The 22883-nt window shown below is 36.1% G+C and overlaps 1 protein-coding gene across 4 annotated transcripts in view; it reads left to right on the top strand.

The window, feature by feature from the left end:
• U2SURP (U2 snRNP associated SURP domain containing) overlaps positions 1 to 22883 on the top strand; it is a 57333-nt gene that overhangs the window by 26007 nt on the left and 8443 nt on the right. For 3 of the 4 annotated variants that reach the window (XM_032144359.2, XM_032144358.2, XM_058433322.1), the window contains 11 exons: positions 804 to 870; positions 947 to 1110; positions 5252 to 5414; positions 5739 to 5818; positions 7371 to 7458; positions 8448 to 8570; positions 9657 to 9813; positions 10584 to 10679; positions 11360 to 11426; positions 15870 to 16029; positions 22048 to 22158. In XM_032144359.2, coding sequence (XP_032000250.1) covers positions 804 to 870; positions 947 to 1110; positions 5252 to 5414; positions 5739 to 5818; positions 7371 to 7458; positions 8448 to 8570; positions 9657 to 9813; positions 10584 to 10679; positions 11360 to 11426; positions 15870 to 16029; positions 22048 to 22158 — 1276 coding nt within the window. Of the gene's footprint in view, positions 1 to 803; positions 875 to 946; positions 1111 to 5251; positions 5415 to 5738; positions 5819 to 7370; positions 7459 to 8447; positions 8571 to 9656; positions 9814 to 10583; positions 10680 to 11359; positions 11427 to 15869; positions 16030 to 22047; positions 22159 to 22883 lie in introns of all 4 variants that reach the window. The other variant, XM_058433321.1, reaches the window with a different exon arrangement.

The following is a 22883-nucleotide window of genomic DNA, read 5'->3' as shown; positions in this document are numbered from 1 at the left end:
AATATTTGTCCTTTTGTGACTGGCTTATTTCATTTAGCATAATGTCCTCAGGATTCATCCGTATTATAGCATGTATCAGGATTTCCTTTTTTAAGGCCAAATAATATTCCATTATATATATTTACCATATTTTATCTTTAGGCATGCAGTTTAAAACTACTTTTAATTTATTAGGATTAAAAATATTTCCAAGAATAAAGTTGTAGAAGTATGGGATTAGTTCTGCAATGGGATGGGAAGGGAGTTTTAGTAATCAGAGTAGAATGTATTGAGCCCAATTTTCCATCAGATTTTGATTTGGTTAATTAAATAGTATTGTTTTTAGCATTCTCTAGGAGGAAAATACATTTCATTATGCTTTTCAATGAAGGAATCATAAGTGAGATACAGTTGAACAAATGAGTTTTAAAATAAATTGCTTATCCTCTGAATTGTTATGGTATTCTTAGACACTAGTTTAACACTTAAGTAGTGTAAAATCAGTGCTTTTGTAATTATATATTAGGAAAATCTCTCCATTGCCAGACACAGTATCTGCCATGTAAGTGTTCAATAAAAATGATCATAAGACTCATGATGCATGCCTTCTGAGTATTAATGTCAGTCACTAAGGCAGTCTAGGGCTACAGTAAGGGAATGGGGATAGGTAGCGGATGGTAGTGGGTGAGATTCTATTTAGGGATCTTTGTTTTTGTTTTATTTAGAACTAAATAGGCAAATAGTATTTCTCATTTATTTTTATTTAATTGAAGATAGCTCTTTGTTAAAGAATATGATGTTTAATGTTTGTTTGTTTTGTTTAGGTTCTTATTTGAAAACCAGACACCAGCCCATGTTTACTATAGGTGGAAGCTTTATTCTATTCTGCAGGCAAGTAGAATCAATTACTTTGTTAATTTTGACTCTGAGTAATTAGACCTTTATAATAACTCTAAATGTTTGTTAGGGAGATTCTCCAACTAAATGGCGGACAGAAGATTTTCGTATGTTCAAAAATGGATCTTTTTGGAGGCCACCACCATTAAATCCGTACTTGCATGGAATGTCAGAAGAGCAAGAAACAGAAGCTTTTGTAGAGGAACCTAGTAAAAAGGGAGCACTTAAGGAAGAGTAAGATATTTTTCCTTTCTATTATATATTCAGAAAAGTAACTGTAATGTTTGCTTTACTTAATGGTCTTATTAAGATGTTAACCCTAAAATAAATTTTTTTCACTTGTGAATGTTTAAAATAGTAACATCTTTCATCATGTGCTTTATAATTTTAAACATCTTAACAAGTATAGGTGTGTGTCCTATTGTCCTTGACTTTTCTCCTGGTAAAATTAGTGGTGATCTCTTAAACATGATTGACTTCTTTCTTTAGCAATGGAGTACATCAGATTCTTACAGAAATTATTGAGGGATCCCTAGAATTCTTGCTTCTCTGAATGCAACATAAAGAAGAAAAACTATTGTGTGGCTAATGGGATCAGATTGTGGCTACGCAAAGCCTCTTCATGATAACTTTGACACTTGATTTGCAGTGTGTGGTGAGCTGTGAGATGGCCACCATGGAAGTATGTGTTGTTATTAGTCTCACTTAACAATTGTACAGTGCAGCTAGCCGGTTTAAGAAGCAAAAACATATTTATTAAATGTTCAGAGGACATCCTGTATACCTCATGGGAAAACATTGGCTAAAAGCATTTTTAGAATATACAAGTAAATACAGACATACCTAGTTTTATTGTGCTTTGACTTAAGACTGTGCTCTGCAGATACAGTGTGTTTTATAAATTGAAGGTTTGTGGCAACCCTAAGTCAAACAAATCTGTTGTCATTATTTTTCGAACAGCACGTGCTTCATGTCTCTGTCACATTTTCATAATTCTCACAATAGCTCAAACTTTTTCATTATTATTATATCTGTTATGGTGATCAGTGATCTTTGTTTTGGGGCACCACAAACTATGGTCATATAAGAAGATGAACTTAATCAAAAAAGGGTGTTCTGACTGTTCCAGTGATTAGCTGTTTTCCCATCTTTCCCTCCCCTTAGGCCTCCCTATTTCCTGAGACACAACACTATTGAAATTAGGCCAATTAATAATCCCACAATGACCTCTTGAGTATTCAAGTGAGAGGAAGAGTCTCACTTCTCTCACATTAAATCAAAAGCTAGAATGATTAAGCTTAGTTAGGAAGGCAGGTCAAATGATGAGGTCGGCTGAAAGCTAGGCCTCTTGCACCAAACAGTGAGCCAAGTTATCAATGCAAAGGAAGAGTTTTTAAAGGAAATTAAAAGTCCCACTCCAATGAACACATGAATGATGAGGAAGCAAAACAGCCTTATTACTGATAGAAAATTTTGGTGGTGTGGATAGCAGATCAGACCAGCCATAGCATTCCCTTATGCCAAACCCTAATCCTGAGCAAGGCCCACTCTCTTCAGTTCTGTGGAAACAGAGGTGAGGATGCTCCAGATGAAAAATCTGAAGCTACCAGTGATTGGTTCATGAGGTTTAAGGAAAGAAGCCATCTTCATAATATAAAAGTTCAAGGTGAAGCATCAAGTGCTGATGTAGATGCTGTAGCAAATTATCCAGAAGATCTAAGGTCATTGATGAAAGTGGCTACACTAAATCACATTTTCAGTGTAGACAAAACAGCCTTTTATTGTAGGAAAATGTAATTTAGGACTTTTATAGCTAGAGATGGGAAGTCACTGCCTGGGTTAAAAGCTTCAAAGGACAGGCCGACTCTCTTATTAGGGGCTAATGCAGCTGGTGACTTAAACTTGAAGCCAGTGCTCATTTACCATTCCAAAAATCCTAGGACCATTAAGAATTATGCTAAATCAAGTCTGCCTGTGCTCTATAAATGGAACAACAAAGCCTGGATGACAGCATATCTGTTTGCAGCATGGTTTACTGAATATTTTAAGCCCACTATTGAGACCTGCTCAATAAAATGATTTTTTTCAAAATATTACTGCTCATTAACAATGTACCTGATCACTGAAGATCTCTCATGGAGATGTGCAAAGAGATTAAGTTGTTTTCATGCCTGTTAACACATTATTCATTCTGTATCCCATTGATCAAGGAGTAATTTTGACCCTTTAGTCTTATTATTTAAGAAATATATTTCGTAAGGCTGTAGCTGCCATAGATAGTGATTCCTCCAGTGAGTCTGGGAAAAAGAAACCTTGTGGAAAGCATTTATCATTCCAAATCCCATTAAGAACATTTTTGGGCCAGGTGTGGTGGCTCACACCTGTAATCCCAGCACTATGGGAGGCCGAGGCAGGAGGATAGCATGAGGCCAGGAGTTCAAGACCAGCCTGAGCAATATAGTGAGACCCAGTCTCTAATAAAAAGAAATTTAAAAAGTCTTAAAAATCCATTTCAGTTTTTTTGCCTATAAAAAATAAAATCAACATTAACAGGAGCTTAGAAGAAGTTAGTCCCTCATAGATGACTTTGAGGGATTTAAGACTTCAGTAGAGGAAGTAACTCCAGATATGGTAGAAAAGCAAGGAACTAGAATTAGAAGTAGAGCTCAAAGATGGGACTGAATTGCTGTGATCTCATGATAAAACTTTAATAAATGAGGAGTTGCTTCTTAGGGATGAGCAAATTAAGTGGTTTCTTGAGCTGGAATCTATTTCTGATGAAGAAGCTGTGAACATTGTTGAAGTGAAAGGATCTGGAATATATATAAACTTAGTTGATAAAGTAGTGCAAGGTTTGAGAGGATTGACTACAGTTTGGAAAGACATTCTCCTCTGGGTAAAATGTTAACAAACAACATCTCATGCTGCAGAGAAATCCCATGTGATGAGAAATGTCAGTTGATGCGGTAAACTTCATTGTTGTTTAAGAAATTGCTGCAGCCACCCCAACCTTCAGCTACCACCACCCTAACCTTCAGCTACCATCACCCTGATCAGTTAGCAGCCATCAACATTGAGGCAAAACCTTCCACGAGCAAAAATACTGTGACTTACTGAGAGTTCAGATGATTGTTAGCATTTTTAACAAGAAAGTATTTTTAAAGTAATGTATACATTTTTTTAAGACATACTGCTATTGCATACTTAATAGACTACAATATGGTATAAACATAACTTTTACATGTGCTGGGAAATCAAAAAACTTACGTGATTGGCTATATTGCGATATTTGCTTTATTGCAGTAGTCTGTAACCGAATCCACAGTCTCTTTGAGATATGCCTGTATGTACTTCACTGCAGTCTATAAATCTTAATACTTATTGAATTGATTCATTGTCTATGAGAGCATTTGGCAATGGCGTGCGATACTGTTTGAATGTATTTACTTCTGAAGATGTATGTTCATAATCACTGTAATCCTAGGATCTGCAAACTCAGCTCATAGGCTAAATATGGCTGTCTCCTGTTTTGGAAAATAAAGTTTTATTGGAATACAGTCAATTCCCTTCCCTACGTGTTGTCTGGCTGCTTTGGTGCTATGCCAGCAGGGGGATAGAGATCATATGGCCTGCAAAGCCTAAAATATTTATAATCTTTTTTTTTTTTTTTTCTTCCCTGAGATGGAGTGTTGCTCTGTCAACCAGGCTGGCATGCAGTGGCACAATCTTGGCTCACTGCAACCTCTGCCTCCCAGGTTCAAGCAGTTCTCCTGCCTCAGCCTCCCGAGTAGCTGGGATTACAGGTGCCTGCCACCATGCTCGGCTAATTTTTATATTTTTAGTACAGACAGGGTTTCACCATGTTGGCCAGAATGGTCTCGATCTCTTGACCTCGTGATCCGCCCACCTTGGCCTCCCAGAGTGCTGGGATTACAGGCATGAGCCACCGCACCCAGCCAGTCTTTTCCTTTACAGAAAAAATTAGCCTGTCGTAATCCCAGGCAGAAGTGTTAAAGTAATAGACTTCCTTCAAAGAAGGGGAGTAAAGAACATGAAAGTTCTTCAGTATCATGGGATGGTAAGACTGGGGTGCTCTTAAAGAGTCTTGAAGAAATGCCCATGATTTAAAATTTACTTAATTTGTAAGCTGAAAACATAATTGGAATCTTTTATTAGTTCTACAGAGTATTCTTACATAAATTCTTCAAAAAATTGTAACAATTTTGGGGGACACAACACAAATCAGACAATATGTTACAGTCTTCAGAATTATTTTATGTCAGTAGGTTTTAAAGAAATTAGTTTGTGAGCAAAAGCTGCAATGGCATTTGAAATTGTATCTAAATATTTATAAGTTAAAACAATTTATGTTCAGACAGAGGGATAAATTGGAAGAAATCTTACGCGGATTAACTCCAAGGAAAAATGATATTGGAGATGCAATGGTTTTCTGTCTTAATAATGCTGAAGCTGCTGAAGAAATAGTGGATTGCATTACGGAGTCGTTGTCCATCTTAAAGACACCTCTTCCTAAAAAGGTATGGGAATTAATTTTAAGAAAAGGGGAGATAGTTGACGTCTTTTGGGATTAGAATTGGTTTCCTTTTTGCACAAAGCACTTGACTGATGAAATTTTTCCCATGCAGTCTTACGTTATTTCTGCTTGGAAATTTAGGTTCGTTAACATACAAGTTAACAAACAAGTTGAAATGTAAATGTGTTAACAAATTTCATCTCTGCCAAAGTCATAGTTGTGGTGATACTGAGCTTCATATAACTCTTCTAATTAGTAGCCATAATTAAATTATAGCTAAACATTAGCCTTATATTAACCTATTTTGTGTTATCTTTTGATATTATAGATTGCCAGATTATATTTGGTTTCTGATGTTTTGTACAACTCTTCAGCCAAAGTTGCTAATGCTTCATATTATAGAAAATTGTAAGTATAATGATATAACTGATATTCCTGAAATAAAGTATTTAAGGGTAAGGAGTTCAGAAAAGAGGATTGTTTTGTTAACTTCCTCCAAGATTAAGAAATACAGTCAGCCCTCCATGTCTGTGGGTTCCTTATCCATGAATTCAACCAACCACGAATTGAAAATATTTGAGAAGAAAAATTGTATCTGTACCGAACCTGTACAGACTTTTTTCCTTGTCATTTTCTGAACAACATAGTATGAAAACTCTACATAGCATTTACATTGTATTAGGTATTGTAAGTAACCTAGAGATGATTTAACAGATGGGAGGATGAGGATAGGTTACAGGTGAATATTACGCCATTTTCAATCAGGAACTTGAGCATCTGTGGATTTTGGTGTCCATGGGAGGTCTTGGAACCAGTCCTCCCATGGATACTGAGGGAAGACTAATTTGAATTTCTTAATGGTTTCTAGAATTTTTTAAAAAATTGGCTTACACTTAAGCTAAGTTACCAATTTTTTACAAAGATTTTATATCATATCACTTTCTTAGTTATTGACAGTAGAACAAATAGGTGTTAAAGAGAACTTTATTTTTATTGCATATCTAGCTATTCATATAATAAATAGAAACAGTGTATACTGGCAAACATAAGAGACCAAAGACATACTATTAACTATAGAATCTGCGTTCTCTTCTGATCCTCAGCATATTGATTTTAGTTCATTGTTAATGTTTCCTAAGGCAAAAGGAAGTTATGTTGCTGTATTATAATTAATGTATAACTCAGCCGGCCACAGTGGCTCACGTCTGTAATCTTAGCACTTTGGGAGGCCGAGAAGGGCTGATTACCTGAGGTCAGAAGTTTGAGACCACCCTGGCCAATGTGGTGAAACCCCATCTCTAGTAAAAATACAAAGACTAGCTGGGCGTGGTGTTGTGCCCCTGTAATCCTAGCTACTCGGGAAGCTGAGGCAGGAGAATCACTTGAACCCGGGAGGCGGAGGTTGCAGTGAGCTGAGATGACACCATTGTCCTCTAGCCTGAGTGACGAGCAAAACTGCGTCTCAAAAAAAAAAAAAAAAAAGTATAACTTTTCCTCAGTTCCCCAGAGCTCTCTTTCTGTGTTTATTTTATGAATTAGGCAAAGGGAAGCTTTTCCCTAAGAAGTTGCCCTGAAAAGAAATTTAGAGAGCTGGATCCTACTCTTAGGTCTGCTATTTAGTTTTTTTTTGCCTTGGACGAGTCACTTTTCTAAGTTTTCTGTTTTATAAAATAAAGAAATTGGACGAGATGGTTCAACATATCCTAGATACAACGTTTCTTGCTCATAAAGGGAACTAGTAGGGACTGTTGGGGAGTTTGTAGGTGAAAAATTCAGAGTAATAAGAGTTAAAGCAATTCAGTTGCGGTTTTAGAGTTTAAATACCTAGTTTTTGATTTTTAATAATTTCTTGATTTGTAAGTATTTTAAGTTCAGGAGGGGTTTTCATTGGCTGGCATGCTGAAGGGGAAAGGAATTTTAAACAGATTTTATTTTAAAGAATGTGTTATTTGAATTTCAGTTTTGAAACAAAGTTATGTCAGATATTTTCAGACCTCAATGCCACCTATCGTACAATTCAAGGCCATTTACAATCTGAAAACTTTAAGGTACGTTTATTGTTTTACTATTTTTGCCCTAGTGTTTTAAATGGGTGGGGGGAGGGCATTGAAGAGCTGGAAAAGTACATAAGACAAATATGAGACATAAATTTAAAACTTAGATGTTACAGAAGTTACTGTTTTAAAATTGTCATTTTTGTTTTTATCAAATCAAAAATTTAAAAGATACTATTTTGTCAGGTGTTTAAAGTATTGTTTAAATATTATAAATGTTAGTCTTTTTTCATAAAACATCCAGAAGAATCACTTGTTTTGTAATGGTATATACTGTTTGGCTGGATTAAGGACATACATTTTAATCATGTTTAGAAAGTCTTTTCTGTTACCAATTTTTTTATAACCTCTTAAGCTCTAGACCAGTGTTAAGCCAATGAAGTACTTTACTTATAATTGAATAAGTAAATATGCTTTCATGGGAAGAAGACTTTTTTAAGAAAAGTTTTTAGTTTGGGAAGATGCCCAGTGACCCCACCGTTTAGGGCATTCAGACAACTCCCATTTTGAAAGTTTTTGACCTTAAATTTTGACCATAAGTTAGAATTTAAAGAAAAGTTTCAGGAAGATACAGAGTAAAGTATTAGCCAGAATTAGGAAGTACTTTATTGGACCATAAGGGATTCAGGTCAAAACTTGGCTACTTTGGTTTCCAGTTTTCAAAAGTTTCTATGTAAGTGTTTCTGGAATGTGGCTCATGGGTAGTACTGATGGTGTGGGAGCTGACCTTAGGTGGTAAAGAGCAAATAGTTACTGTTTATTTTTCATTATATTTATTTTTAGGAGTTTTTTTCCTTTTAATTAGAAGGTGACATTGATTTTTAAAAAAAAATATGGTAATGATACATAGTTATTTTCTTTAAAGTTTAAAAAATGTCAGTTTAAAGGCAAATTTAGCTAATCTTGATGATCATTCTCATGAACTGAAATTTGAGACATATAGCCCAAAATAAAAGTTTGTTGTCTGTTTCCTATTTCTTTAGCAACGGGTAATGACTTGCTTCAGAGCATGGGAAGATTGGGCAATTTATCCAGAACCATTTTTGATCAAACTACAAAATATTTTCTTAGGACTTGTAAATATTATTGAAGAAAAGGAAACAGAGGTAGGTACTCTGTATTTGGTTGTTTTTAAAATTCGTTTCTGGGGTGGAGGTTTCTTGGAGTTGTGCTATGTTACATATGTGAGGTACATTTCTTTGTGAAAAATATCTATTGCTTACCATTAAGTAGTGGATTTTTATTGCTGGAACCCAGGAGTCAAAATTACATATAACAGGAATTCTCTATCTAGTGTCCTTATGTGAAAATTGGTGAGTGGTTTTTTTATTTAATGATATAAGAGTTATGATATATTGTTAATAGTAGAAAAAAAGCAAGTAATAGAGCAATATGTATAGCATGACTTTATTTTGTTAAAGATAGCTATATAAGTAAAATATGTGCATGAAAAGATGCATCACATGATAGCAGATATACATCACCATTCTGCTGTTGTTGTTGTTGTTGTTGTTTTTTTACCTCCGAAATAATTACAGAATCCTTAATGTTTAATTCTGCCATGCTAGTCAAGCTATTATGTTTTCACTTTCACTCCTGCAAGATCTTCCTAATTGGCCTTACTGTTGCAACCCACATGGTCCTTGTTTCAGTTTCTTAAATGTGTGTTTCCACTTACCATTGGCCTTTATACATGTCTTTCCCTCTTTCTGGGACTTAACCTGAGATTCTTCAGATCTCAGCTCAAACATAACCTTAGAGAGCCTTCTCTGACCTCTTTAAGTGAAACTTAGTATGCTAATAGTATGATATGCGCTTTTGCTGTAGCAGTTACCATAGTTACAGATAAGTATATATTGTTGTGATGATCTGATTTCCTGGTTCCCCCACTCCCCCAAAACAACAACAAAAACCTTTACCAGGCTCTATAACAGGGAACCAAACTTGTTTTTGCTCATCATTGCCTCACATGGTACCCGGCACCAGTGAGCACTTGGTAAATATTAGATAAATGCACAACTGACTGCTTCTTTAGCAAACTGGATGATAGAATATGTTCTTACTATGTTCTTATGTTGTACCTCGGATTGTGGGTATCCAGGTATGTTGGCTTGCATTGGATTACAAGTTAATCTTACAAGCAATGTGACTTCAAGCAAAAGGAAATGTTATAATAGTACACGTTTCCATAGGATGTTCCAGATGACCTTGATGGTGCCCCCATCGAGGAAGAGCTTGATGGCGCACCTCTGGAAGATGTAGATGGAATTCCTATTGATGCTACTCCCATCGATGATCTTGATGGAGTCCCTATAAAAAGTCTTGATGATGATCTTGATGGAGTGCCTTGTAAGTTCAAATTTCAAACTGATTAAATCTGGCTAATACGTTTGGTGACCAAAACTCTAATTTCCATACATGCTGATATGGAAAAAGGTTATAGTTTCTCATGAACATATCAAGTTATTAACTTTTCTATTTCTGATTTTTTCAAAATTCATATACCCAGTAATACATGTATTTGTATGCTATTTATATAAAAGGCCAAGAAGAAGCATTTTTTTCTGGTCACATTTCTTTGCTGGGACAATTAGCCTCCTATAATAGTAGCAAGTTTCTCTTTTTGTCTTGTCAAGAAATTATAGGCAAAATCTTGTGCTCAATTATGCATAATCCTAGGTACCTGGTTTTATCAGTTTTTATTAGTTTTTCTAACTTACAACTTCAGTTTTCCTAGCTGCCTAAAATCATTTTGAAAATAGGAACTGTAGACAGCTCTTTGGTACATTTGAATTATATGTTTAAATATTGAATAATTTTGCAGTTTTATATTTTAGAGATTAGATAAAGGTATTAAAGATTTGTTTTACTTCTCAACTTCTTCACTTGTTTAATATATTACTAACCTGTATTTTCTGAATTGATATATATACTGTTAAAAATATTGCCCTCGGATGCAGAGAATTGGTTTAGTCATAGTCCTTGTTCTTAGTATTACTATTTGTCCATCTGTGTCCTTATTTTACTTTGCTTTTTAATAATATGGTGAATACCCATGAACGTAATACTTCGGGTCATCCCCTAGTCGTCAGGGTTAATGGCTTATCTTTCCCTAATAGTGGATGCAACTGAAGACTCAAAGAAGAATGAGCCTATATTTAAAGTTGCCCCATCAAAATGGGAAGCTGTGGATGAATCTGAATTGGAAGCACAGGGTGAGTAAAAGTAAAATAAATATTTTTTAAATTAAGTACTTATAAGTTAATTATTGATGTGCTTGTATATATATATATGTTTTCCTTTTATGTTTTATAACACGTTTTAACCTTAATAATATTATCATATTTTGTGTCTAATGTACACTTTTATTGTGGTTGGTGTTGCTGTTACAATTTTCTTAGGTCTTTCAGTTTGGAAGCTTTGAGAGTAATGAGGTATCACTGAAAACCTTTCAGGTTAAGGCATTTTAGTAGCAAATGTAGGTGGGAAGCTGTACCTATGTAGAAATCTACATAGAGATCAGTTTCATAGAAACCAAGCTTTGACCCTCCCATAATGCTAGACTGATTAGATGCCATTTAGACCTGTCTTTCACACTTACTTAGTTAGACCTGTATCCTAGTGCTAATAATCTGTAATTGTTGCTATTTGTGGGTTCTAATGAAATAAATCTTAATATTCAACACAGAAATAAGGATGACATTATTCACTTCATGATATTGTGAGGAAAGAGATTTGGCATATAGAAATAGCTATTTAGAGAATTGATAAACATAGATTAAAAAAACTTCTGTAATAATAAACTTTTCAATTCTAAAGCTTGAGCTTCCACTGTACTACTGAAAAAATGCTAGTTTACCTCATGGAATTACATCCTTCTTTTCCTTCCATTCAGCTGTTACAACTTCTAAATGGGAATTATTTGACCAGCATGAAGAATCAGAAGAAGAAGAAAATCAAAAGTAAGAATCTAAGTTTCGAATATACTGTTTCTTGTTCATATACACTCCCCTTTTCATTAAGAGGTATAGTTGAAATAATAGTGAAGTGGAAAACTTCACTCTTAAAAAAATTTGTGAGGATCATTTTTAGTTCTCCATTGGTTTTCCAGTGAATAAAGAGCTTTTGTTTTCTGGTCTTGATGGATCTGGTTTCATTTTGCTTTTGAGTTTTTTACGCTAGGTTATATTCTCACTTTGTAGTTACTAATTGGTCAGCTACATTTTTTTCAAACCTTTGCCATCAAATATTGTTTTGGGCTCCACAAAAAGTGGTTTTTAAAATATGAATAGGAAAGGTTATACTCCTTTCTTTTGGATTGTACATTCTAAGAAAAAGATTGCATTATGGCCATTGTGTTATTTAAATGTAAACCTTTCAGAACTAAGAATGAATACAAAGGAAAAAAAATATTTTCTTTTGAAATATAGAGAAATAATAATTTTGATTTTGCTGTTTGGTAATCACCCCGAAATTGTTTTTGTATTTGACACTGTGTGACTGTAGGAATCTCTGCTCTCAGATTCTCCTGCAAGTCTGTATTGGTAGTTTTTAGGAAGTGCTTGACACTTTTTAAAATCATTGCAAAGGGAGTTGATTTTTTTTTTTTTTTAATGAATAGGAAGAGATGGTATCACAAACACAAAGCACAGGTTACTGTCTTTAAAAATTTTGCGTTCTTCTATTGTTCTCCAACGGAAGTGGGAACAAAGAGAAAACCCCCGTGTGTCGTAGCACAATATGGGCATTTGTGTGGATTTAATAAATGGACATTTGGATTGTTGGGAAAATGTGATCAATCAGCAGGCTGTAGAAACACAGTTTGATACGATGGTGAAAACTTGTCTACAATGATGTTTTTCCAGAAATGTTGGTGTGATTAGAACAAGTCAGCAGTGATGATGACAAAATATTTACATAATGTAGATGTGGCTTGCTAATGGAAATACCTATCTGAGGCTGTTTAGGAATACATGAATTGAGAACAGTTTAGTTCAGTTTGCTTTAAAACAGTGGTTTTCTGAACCCTTTTTATGTTCATGATCCTATGATTAGTAACATCTTACCATTTTAGAATCACTGCTTTAAAAGTAGTATATGTACTCATAAAATAATTATTTAGGGGGAAGGAAGGGTAGAAAAGCCATTGAACTGAAAAAAGTATTTTTCTATTAGTTTTATTTCTAAAGGTATTAGTTTTTTTGGCATAAAACTAATACTTGTGTTAATGTTTGGAATATGAGTACATTTTAGCATTGATGCTGGAATACTCATACATTGATGGAAGCCTGGATCACTAGAAGTATAATTTTAGATTTTTCATTTTTCTTAGGAATTCCGGGTAAATCATGATAATGTAAAAATAACAAAGTACAAAGCAAGGAAAAAAAGCTTTTGCGCAGCTTGTGATCCTTGAAATTTTCTCATGCCTCACTACTACTCTCTAGTGGCTGAATCCTAAGATGCCTTTTTACTTAAGGCTGATTTTGTAACTAATAATTATTATATTTTATGGCAATATTGTGATTCGTGGCAGAAATGTGATTTTTAAAGCATGTTTTGGAGAAAAGTTACAAAAAGCAATTTCATTTGTATTGAATACTGTATGGATTTAGAATCTTGAATTTGCATGTCTTTTTAAAAAAAGAACAAGAGGAAGAAGCTGTGATAAGATTTGAACCTCGAATTGTGGCTAAAAGCTAAGGCCAAAACCAGTTTAGAAAAACTGCTTAAGCCTTGAAAAAATTATAATAGCAATTTAAAATATTTACATATTTTAAATCATGAATAGAGCTCATTTAAAAAGTCTTAAGTAATATGGTTAAATGTTTAATGTTCAGCCATCTAGACCCTTTCTATGTGTATAAAAACATGCGTAACTATTGAACATAAATGATGTAATATTACTGTACATACTATTCTGTGACACGTTTTTCATTCAATGTCATTGGTATTATTCCATTTTAATCTATTTACCTGTTCTGTATTCATCTATGATTGAAAGCAAACATTTGGGTAAACAAGGATGTTTACCAAAGAATATTAGAAATTGCAAAAAAAATTAGAAAAAATTTTACAGGCTAGAATTGGTTAAGTAATCAATATCTGCTGTATTATTGTTTCATAGTAACTGTGACTCAGTTTAACAAAGTCACATCCTTATTGAGTCTTCTAGAATAATTCTTCAGTAAACATCCCTGTTTACATAAACACACATACACTTCAATCTAAAAGCATCTGAAACACTTGTATAATTTTATGTACCATAAAACAGGAAATTCTTGTGTTTTAAAAAATTTAACTAAAAACTGTATTTAGGACATTTCTGACAAATTAATGAGAAATATTAAGTAAAACTTTTTTTCCAAGGAGAATATTTTTAAACCGTCGGTTTGGACTTTTTTCTTCCTTAGCTAATATTGTATTGAGTTGTACCTGTATGGTGATATTAATGATTTGTGTGGTTCTGAAGATGAAGTTAGTAAAATATTTTAGTAATGTCTAGAAAGGACCTTTGGTTGAGAAATTTAAAAGCTGGTATCAGAGTTTTCTCAGTACCATATCTTTTCTGATTCTGAATTGACAGCCTTTCTTTTTATCTGCCTGGTGTAAATTTTTCTCTCATACAATGAAGGTGTTATTACATAAGACTTTAATTAAATTTTATTTGGAAAGAATTTGATTATAATTGTTTTTACATTATTAAGAATAATTCTACATGTATATTAAAAGGAATCTTTCTACTCATTGTAGAATGTCCTTAGTACCCAAATACCAACATAGAAGGGCTTGCGAGGTTCAAGTATTAAAGGCAAAACAGCGTTTGTTCTAGGTTATGCCAGTAATGTTGTTATCACAGTCAACATTGTTTGTAAGGAATTTTGTTTGTATATATATAAACATTCTGAGTTTGTTTGTATATGGGTATCTTGTTTTGCCCAGATTTATTTGCCAATAATATACACACACACACAACCCAGTCCCAGAATGTAAAGTATTTTTTTAAAAAAACCATTCATTCTTTGTGCTTCAAGAACACTTTGTTAATCCTGTACTAGCATTGATGACCAACTTTACACAGTTGCCTGTTTGTGTTTCCACTAGACTGCTTCTGGAAGGACAGGAGAATTTTTCTTCTTTGTATCCTAAGTGACTTACTCACGATAGTCTCTCAGGTTTTTATTTTCTTGTCTGACCCAGAACCAGTGCAACTTCCAGAATCAACTAAAATGTGAATACCGGTATTTGCTAATATATAAAATGCATACATTGCTTTATTATTAAGGTTATGTGCTAATCAGATAAGGTCTTTACCAGCTGTATTGATTATTTCATAGTAACTCTGTGACTCAAGCTCATGTGTTTTCTTTTTTTTTTTTTTTTTTGAGACGGAGTCTCGCCTTTTCACCCAGACTGGAGTGCAGTGGCTCAATCTCGGCTCACTGCAAGCTCCGCCTCCCGGGTTCACGCCATTCTCCTGCCTCAGCCTCTCCGAGTAGCTGGGACTACAGGCGCCCGCCACCACGCCCGGCTAATTTTTTGTATTTTTAGTAGAGACGGGGTTTCACCGTGGTCTCGATCTCCTGACCTCGTGATCCGCCCGCCTCGGCCTCCCAAAGTGCTGGGATTACAAGCGTGAGCCACCGCGCCCGGCCAAGCTCATGTATTTTCTAGATTGATTATAGGCTCTGCTGAAGTTACTAAAGGCACACATACAGCTTTTTTTATTTTTTATTTTTTTTTTAATTTTCATTTTAAAAGTTTTTGGGGTACAAGTGGTTTTGGGTTACATGGATATATTATTTAGTGGTGATTACTGAGATTTTGGTGCACCTGTCACCTGAACAATGTACACTGTACCCAATATATAGTCTTTTATCCCTCACCCCCCTCCCATCCTTCCATGTCCCAGAAGTCCATTGTATTATTCTTATGCCCTTGCATCCTTATAGGTTAACTTTCACTTACAAATGAGAGCATAGAATATTTGTGAATATTGTTGCTCACAATATGAGTGAAATAACTCAGGAATGGAAAACATAAAGCTTCTTGAAATCACTCTGAACTGTGAAGTATGCAGAAACTTGATTATTCGTTTCATTTAACTGCTGCAAGGAAAGTTTGTTGCAAATGAAGGCACACAGATAACAACATAAGCAGAATTTATTGAAGTATGCTTACGTTGAAGCTCACACATTTTCTGTGGAGGAAAGAAGTGTTTTATAAAATTGTCTATAAAATATTGATCAAATATTTTGCAAAAAATGCTTGAGGTATGAATTGTCCTATTATGTTTTGGCTATGTTATTTAAGCTCTAAGACAACGAAAAATAAAATAGGTGGACTGTAAAATATGGTACTCTCTTGCTGCCTTGACATACAATGTATTCTGCTTATTTCTAAAGTCAAGAAGAAGAAAGTGAAGATGAAGAAGATACTCAAAGTTCCAAATCTGAAGAACATCATTTGTACTCTAATCCAATCAAAGAAGAAATGACTGAGTCTAAGTTCTCTAAGTACTCTGAAATGAGTGAGGAAAAACGAGCCAAACTTCGTGAAATTGAGGTTGGTGTTGCAGTGAAACTTAAATTACACTTTACTGGCTTTTCACTTTCTCCACCAAACTAAGTTGCCTCTTTGCATTGTACCTTAGTACATACTGTTCCCTCTCTCTGCTTAGAACTCTTCATACCAGGTGACTTTTCTTCAGGCCTCTTAGTTCAACCGTCTTTTCACTCACAGTAGCCTTTTCTTACCCTTTTGGACTTGCTTGCTTCTTCCTGTTTATTTCTGTGTGATTTTATATGTATTGTGGGGTATGTATGTGAATGTGTATTTTGTTTGCTTGCTTGCTTGCTTGCTTATTTAACATCTGTCTTCCCCATTAGGCTGCACTTTCCATGAAGGGAAAAGACCATGTCTGTTTTCTCTTCATTATTGTATCTCTAATACATGGCACATAAGAGCTCCTCTGAAGAAATGGATTCTAATGTACAGATTATATGTATATACATATGTAATACATTATGTGTTATGTACTGTGAGAAATCCTTTTTTTTTTTTTTTGGGGGGGGGATGGAGTCTCGCACTGTCACCCAGGCTGGAGTGCAGTGGCGCGATCTCGGCTCACTGCAAGCTCTGCCCCCAGGGTTCGCGCCATTCTCATGCCTCAGCCTCCGGAGTAGCCACCATGCCCGGCTCATTTTTTTGTATTTTTTTTAGTAGAGACAGGGATTCACCGTGTTAGCCAGGATGGTCTCGATCTCCTGACCTCGTGATCTGCCCACCTCGGCCTCCCAAAGTGCTGAGATTACAGGCGTGAGCCACCACACCCGGCAAGAAATCCATTTCATTTTGAGTGTTCATAGTATGTAACTAGGAAAAAGTAAAATATTTTCTGGCATATTCTGTTACGTTTACATTTTATTGGGCTCATTTTTAATGTCTGTACCATATGAAGGAGAATAGACATTGAGTGGGTCTTAATACTAAAAGATGGGAATATGTATAGAAGAGCCCAGACTATCTCAGGTAGACATTTCCCTCCCTTTCCCTTTCCCCCCTCTCCCCTCTCCTTTTTTTTTTTTTTTTTTTAAGACAGGGTTTCTCTCTGTTGACCAGGCTGGAATGCAATGGTATGACCATAGCTCACTGCAACATCAAACTACCAGGCTCAAGAGATTCTCCCATGTCAGCCTCTGGAGTAGCTGGGACTACAGATGTGCACCACAAAGCCCGACTAATTTTTTTTTTTTTTTTTGAGTAGAGATGAGGTCTCACTATGTTGTCCAGGCTGATCTCACCCTCTCCTTTTTAAATGCCTTTTGTTTTGTCCAAGGCTATTCAGACATCTCAGAGAAGGGCTTTGTAATGCCCTCAAGGGGATGAAATATTCCCAGTAAATGCTAGCAGTAGTTTAGCAGTCAGTCTCAAACCTCTAAAGAATGTATGAGAGTGAATTTTCATACCGTGTACATTCATTGAGCAGTATTTTTGAATGCCTACTGTATGTCAGTACTGTCTCCCTTACTAACTTACGATACCTATCACATTAGTTACCTCATTGCCACCTCTCCACATAGTCACTGTTGGGCTAATACAAGTTCTTGCCCACCTCTTTGTCAGACATCACCAAACTGAAAAGTAAACAGACAGCATTTTGTTTTAACCTTATGTAGAGTCAGTGTGGTGTCATTTTTAAGTAGAGATGAAGGATTTTCAGAGTTGATTAGTTGATTTATTTTTTCCTGGGATGTATTCATATACATTTTAAATACGATTTTTAGGGGGATAAGATGTGTGTCAGTGAACACACTCACCTGTGCACCTTTTCAACCTACACATGCTCCTCTTTTACTCCTCTCACCTTACAAGAACCTCTGCCTTGGCCAGGCGCGGTGGCTCATGCCTGTAATCCCAGCACTTTGGGAGGCCGAGGCGGGTGGATCACGAGGTCAGGAGATCGAGACTATCCTGGCTAACACGGTGAAACCCCATCTCTACTAAAAATACAAAAAAAAAAATTAGCCAGGCGTGGTGGCGGGCACCTGTAGTCCCAGCTACTCGGGAGGCTGAGGCAGGAGAATGGTATGGACCCGGGGGGGCAGAGCTTGCAGTGAGCCAAGATCATGCCACTGCACTCCAGCCTGGGCGACAGAGTGAGACTCTGGCAAAAAAAAAAAAAAAAAAAAAAAGCTCTGCCTTTCTGACCCGATGAAAACTGTTGGAGTAGAAACAGACTTGAGTTAAATAAAAATATATTTTCTTGATAATACAAGCTATTCCCTCGTATAAATGCCCCAACTGTTTAGAATGTTCTATTTCCTTATTAACTTAAAGAGAGGAAAGCATATAATTTAGCTTTTTTGTTAGGTGGTTTTTACAAACCTTATTCTTTCCACCTTGTATATGTATATATGCGATACACGTGCATGCATATTGCACACATATACCTTATATGCATACGTTTCCATACTTCATGTGCTCTTTTGTAATCTGGCCTGTCCTTTGTGTATTCAGTGATTATTTCTCCTGCTTTCATAGTGACTGCCTCTCACAACTTAGTTGTCTTTCTGGGATTTGGACCATGAACTAAGTCCTGATTTTAAAATGTGTATCTTGGCTTCGTCTTAGAATTATCTAATCTTCTCCTGTATTTCCTCTGAGAGATTTAGTCATATGGAATAAAGTTCCATAACAGGTGGCAAATTTGGACTAGAACTCGAAGCTCATGAGCTTTATCCCAGGGCTTTTCACAACTAGCTCTGTTCTCTGCCCCTAAATTTCGATACCCATTTCGAGATTTAGAATCCAGTGAGTACTAACCCTTTTATTGGAGAACCATTAAATAAAGAATGAAGTTCTAAATTAGTTTCTCCAGTTAGTTCTGTTATATTCTGTAGTATACTGTAATTTTGCATCCCCATGTGTGTCCTAATAAAGATACCTATAGCTAAACATTTTTTAGCATGGAATAAATAAAAACCAAATGATTCGTGTTATAAAATACTAACATCCTTTGTAAAAACACAAAAATCTTGTAGCTATATGATGATGTGGTGGCCAGAAGCCAGTTCTTAATCTTTCGGATACCACTTAGAGCAGTGCCTGGGCTGGAGTTACCTTTTCTTACTCTACTGTTGTCCCCATTTCTACCAGCAAGGTTGGAAGAGTAGAAGAGTGGGTGGGGAACCAAGTGGAGGGTCTTCTGTCTTGTTGGAAGAGAGAGATCACTTTCTGTCCTGGTCCCTGAGGAAAGAGTGAACAATTGAGTCGGAAGGTGTTAACCTGTCTGTTGCCTGAAGGCAATAAGGGATGGATGGTTAACAAGCCATTGCATGGGCCACTTCCTTTTGTGTTGAGACCCTTGATCATCTGTTTTCTGTGTGTCTTGGACTTGTGCTTGAGCCTCAGTTAGACTATCAGCAGGAACTGTAAGTAGGGATTGTATAGTGATTTTTAAAATGATTGTCTTAGGAATCCCTTCTCTCCCCTAAGTAACATTCGGGTCTCTTGTTTGACTCTTTTTAACCCAAACTGATTTACTACAAATACATTCTGTGGAAGAGTCATCTTGATCACGAGAGGCTTCACACAGTGATGAACTTAGCTATTTATGTTGCCCACCCCACCCCCTTGCTTTCTCAGCCTTACATCTTATCTTTTTAAATGCAGTCATGATTAAAACACACAAAAAATGCAGACTTTTAGAGAGCTTTGAAAGAAGAGGAGAGAACATCAAAGCTCTGATTATAAAAGACCCTGATTATAGAAGTGAAAATATGTCTGAAATCCCACCACTTTGGGGGGCCGAGGTGGGCGGATTACTTGAAGTCAGGAGTTTGAGACCAGCCTGGCCAACATGGTGAAACCCTGTCTGTACTAAAAATACAAAAATTAGTCAGGCATGGAGGCTGAGGCACGAGAATCGCTTAATCTGGGAGACTGGGAGGTGGAGGTTGCAGTGCGCCAAGGTTGCAGTACGCCTGGGTGACACCGTCTCAAATAATAATTAATTAAAAAAAAAAGTGAAAATAGATGGAAAAAGGACAAAATTGGAGAACGTATAAGAAACATTCATGAAGTCAAAAATGGTGAAAATGCCACTTGGAGACGGGCATGGTGGCTGACGCCTGTAATCCCAGCACTTTGGGAGGCCAAGCTGGGTGCATCACCTGAGGTCAGGAGTTCGAGACCAACCTGGCCAACATGGCGAAACCCCGTCTCTGCTAAAAAAAAAAAAAAAAAGTTCAAAAATTAGGCTTGGTGGCGTGCACCTGTAATCCCAGCTACTTGGGAAGCTGAGGCAGGAGAATTGCTTGAACCTGGGAGGTGGAGGTTGCAGTGAGCCAAGATTGTGCCACTGCACTCCAGTCTGGGCGAGAGTAAGACTCCATCTCAAAAAAAAAAAAAAAAAAAAAAGAAGAAAAAGAAAGAAAATACCACTTGGAATGGGGAGAAATGGTAAAGACTAATTTGTAATAAAGGGGGGTAAAAAGCAAATGAAGTCTTGTTTTTGAAGTATAAATAAAATGCTGTAGCAGCATGTAGTCCATTTAAAGGATATATCAATGTCTGAATAAAATAGGATAAAATGTTAGCATCTACAGTAATTTCATGGGACAAGAATGCTTCCTCTTTCTCTTTGAGTGGAACAATATTGAGCAGATTGGCAGCCCAGTGGTATCATCCAAGATCCATGTGCTTTCTACCACTTGGAGGATCTTCCAGGTCCTCATACTTTTCACCTTATTTGTCCTCCTGTAGAATTCAAGAAGAAGGTATTTTCACCCTTGTAAATTTTTTGGGTAATTTAAGCTGCTTTAAGCCTTAGGGTAGTTTTTATTTTAACCACTTCATGAAGTTTTTATTTTTAAATTCAAAATAAGTCATGAATTTATTGTTTTTACTATTTTTATATAGTACAAAATTTTAAGATAGTTTTATCTCCAGAATAAAAAGTAAAATTAAGCTCACTTATTGCAGGTTTTTCCTCTCCCTGTAACTGATTTTACTGGTTTTTTCAGATCTTTATCCATTGCCAATATATAAGTATATTATATGTATTTGTTTGTGTGGAGGTGTATTAGCCAGAAATCTCTGGCTAAACATGTAGGTGGTCTGTTTTTACAAACAATGCTGCAGTGAATATCTTGTAAAATACCTTTGTGCACTTATATAAGTAATAAGAGATGGAAGTTTTTCTGGTCTGGTTTTTTTTTTTTTTTTAAATTTTAGATGGAGTTTTGCTCTTGTTGCCCAGGCATGGAGTGCAATGGCGCATCTCGGCTCACCGCAACCTCCACCCACCAGGTTCAAGCAATTCTCCTGCCTCAGCCTCCCGAGTAGTTGGGATTATAGGCATGTGCCACCATGCCTGGCTAATTTTGTATTTTTAGTAGAGATGGGGTTTCTCCATGTTGGTCAGGCTGGTCTCGAACTCCTGACCTCAGGTGATCCGCCCACCTCGGCCTCCCAAAGTGCTGGGATTACAGGTGTGAGCCACTGCGCCCGGCCTGGTCTGTTTTAATCAGTATTTGCTCTTACTGTCTTATAAAGTACCCTCCAAATATGATTTAACCTTTTCTTTGTGTTTTGATGTCTGGTGATTGCACTGTGAGTGAAACCTTCAGACTGTGTGCAGCTTTGTGTGTTTGGTCTTACGTGAGCTGAACCAGAATGCCACAGCCTTCCCACCTCCCATCCCCGCCTTTTTTTTAAAGATGTTTATCTGCATGCTGACTGTCATATCGTGCTGGCAGTGTGCGTGCCTTTAGCAACCTTGCTTTTCTAATTTGGGGAACCAGATACCAAATTTGTTATAATTGTGTTGAGAGAATAAGTGAGTTCTTAAAGCCATGAAGCACGGTTCATGGTTTTTGAGTCCTCTCATGACCAGAGAGGGCTCCCATCTGGTCAGCTGATTTTTGCCTAGTTGGACTTGTCTGACAAGTGGCCTTCAGGTGAGATTATATTTTGACTGAGTACTAATTAGTTACTACTTTGCTATAGAAAAGAAGCAAAACAGTGCTTGAGAATCTAGAATGATGAAAATGCTTATTTTTAAAATGTTTTATTTCACAGCTCAAAGTTATGAAGTTTCAGGATGAATTGGAATCTGGCAAAAGACCTAAAAAACCAGGCCAGAGTTTTCAGGAGCAAGTAGAACACTACAGAGATAAACTTCTTCAACGAGTAAGGAATAAGTATACCCAATAATACACATGTTTTGAAGTTATTTATTTGACTTCCTAGAATACTGGTATACCTAAAGATGATTTCAAATTATATCCTTTGTATAAATTTCGAATACTAGTAGGCAATTAGAAACATTTGAAATTTGATTTTTAAAAGTATTTTGATTGGAAAGGAGTTTAAAGGCAGCAGCACACTATTTTATTCTGGGTATTACCTGTGGACAAGAAGATTAATTCTGCTAAGAGCATACTTTCAAAATTGGAAAACCCTTCAGGACAAGTCACATTTTGTGACAGTGAGACATCAACAACCCCGAGAGAGGTGGTACAGAAAGAAAAAGATGGAGGCAGGGTTTGGGAAGTTCTGGTGTTGACAAGTTTGTTTCATTTCTCATGGTTTCCAAGGAGGGACAGCAAGTGGTAGAATACCTCATTGGTGAGCTCTGAGTGTTTGAGGGACTTTATATTCTCGTGCATCATAAAATTTATAGGAATATGCAGAGAATTTTAGAAACAGGCACCCCAGAAATTTTGTTGAGACTGTCATTGCAAAAAAACAAGAAAGAAAAACCAATAATAATGAGATTATATAGAAAGTGAAATAGGAAAGAGCCATGAAAAGGGAACTTACAATCACCATAAAGCTGTTAATGTACAAAACTGGTGATGGGGAGCAGTCTGGTAAAGCAACTGTGGTGCTGCTCAGACCTGTGGAATGCTAGT

The sequence above is a fragment of the Hylobates moloch genome, unplaced genomic scaffold, assembly GCF_009828535.3.
Source record: "Hylobates moloch isolate HMO894 unplaced genomic scaffold, HMol_V3 SCAFFOLD_22, whole genome shotgun sequence".
NCBI lineage: Eukaryota > Metazoa > Chordata > Mammalia > Primates > Hylobatidae > Hylobates > Hylobates moloch.
This window is presented reverse-complemented; position numbering and strand designations above follow the sequence as displayed.